This window comes from Penaeus monodon, chromosome 34, assembly GCF_015228065.2.
Source record: "Penaeus monodon isolate SGIC_2016 chromosome 34, NSTDA_Pmon_1, whole genome shotgun sequence".
Lineage (NCBI taxonomy): Eukaryota > Metazoa > Arthropoda > Malacostraca > Decapoda > Penaeidae > Penaeus > Penaeus monodon.
The window spans coordinates 7768359-7768587 of NC_051419.1; the positions used below are offsets into that span (position 1 = coordinate 7768359).

Below are 229 nucleotides of genomic sequence, written 5' to 3' on the forward strand. Positions count from 1 at the left end.
GTTTAAAAATAATTAACGCGTGTGTATTTGTCTGTGTGTGGGTACCTATGCACTTGTAACTCTCCATGTCTATGCATGCATGATCATTTGCCAAAAGAAAAAATGGAAATAAACATAGTTGCAGATATAACTTGCAACAACGCTAAAAAAAATGCCTGAGCACATGCAACAAAATGCATACAAACTGACCTCCCATCTGCAATATGAGAATTTCCTCCATTTTTAACTA

General features: G+C 35.4%; 1 protein-coding gene across 1 annotated transcript in view; it reads right to left on the reverse strand.

Moving 5' to 3' along the window:
- Positions 1 to 229, reverse strand: part of LOC119594558 — a gene marked incomplete in the record, with an annotated part of 9134 nt that overhangs the window by 8287 nt on the left and 618 nt on the right. Inside the window, 1 exon segment of the mRNA XM_037943590.1 lies at positions 190 to 229. Within this exon segment, the coding sequence (XP_037799518.1) occupies positions 190 to 220 (31 nt within the window).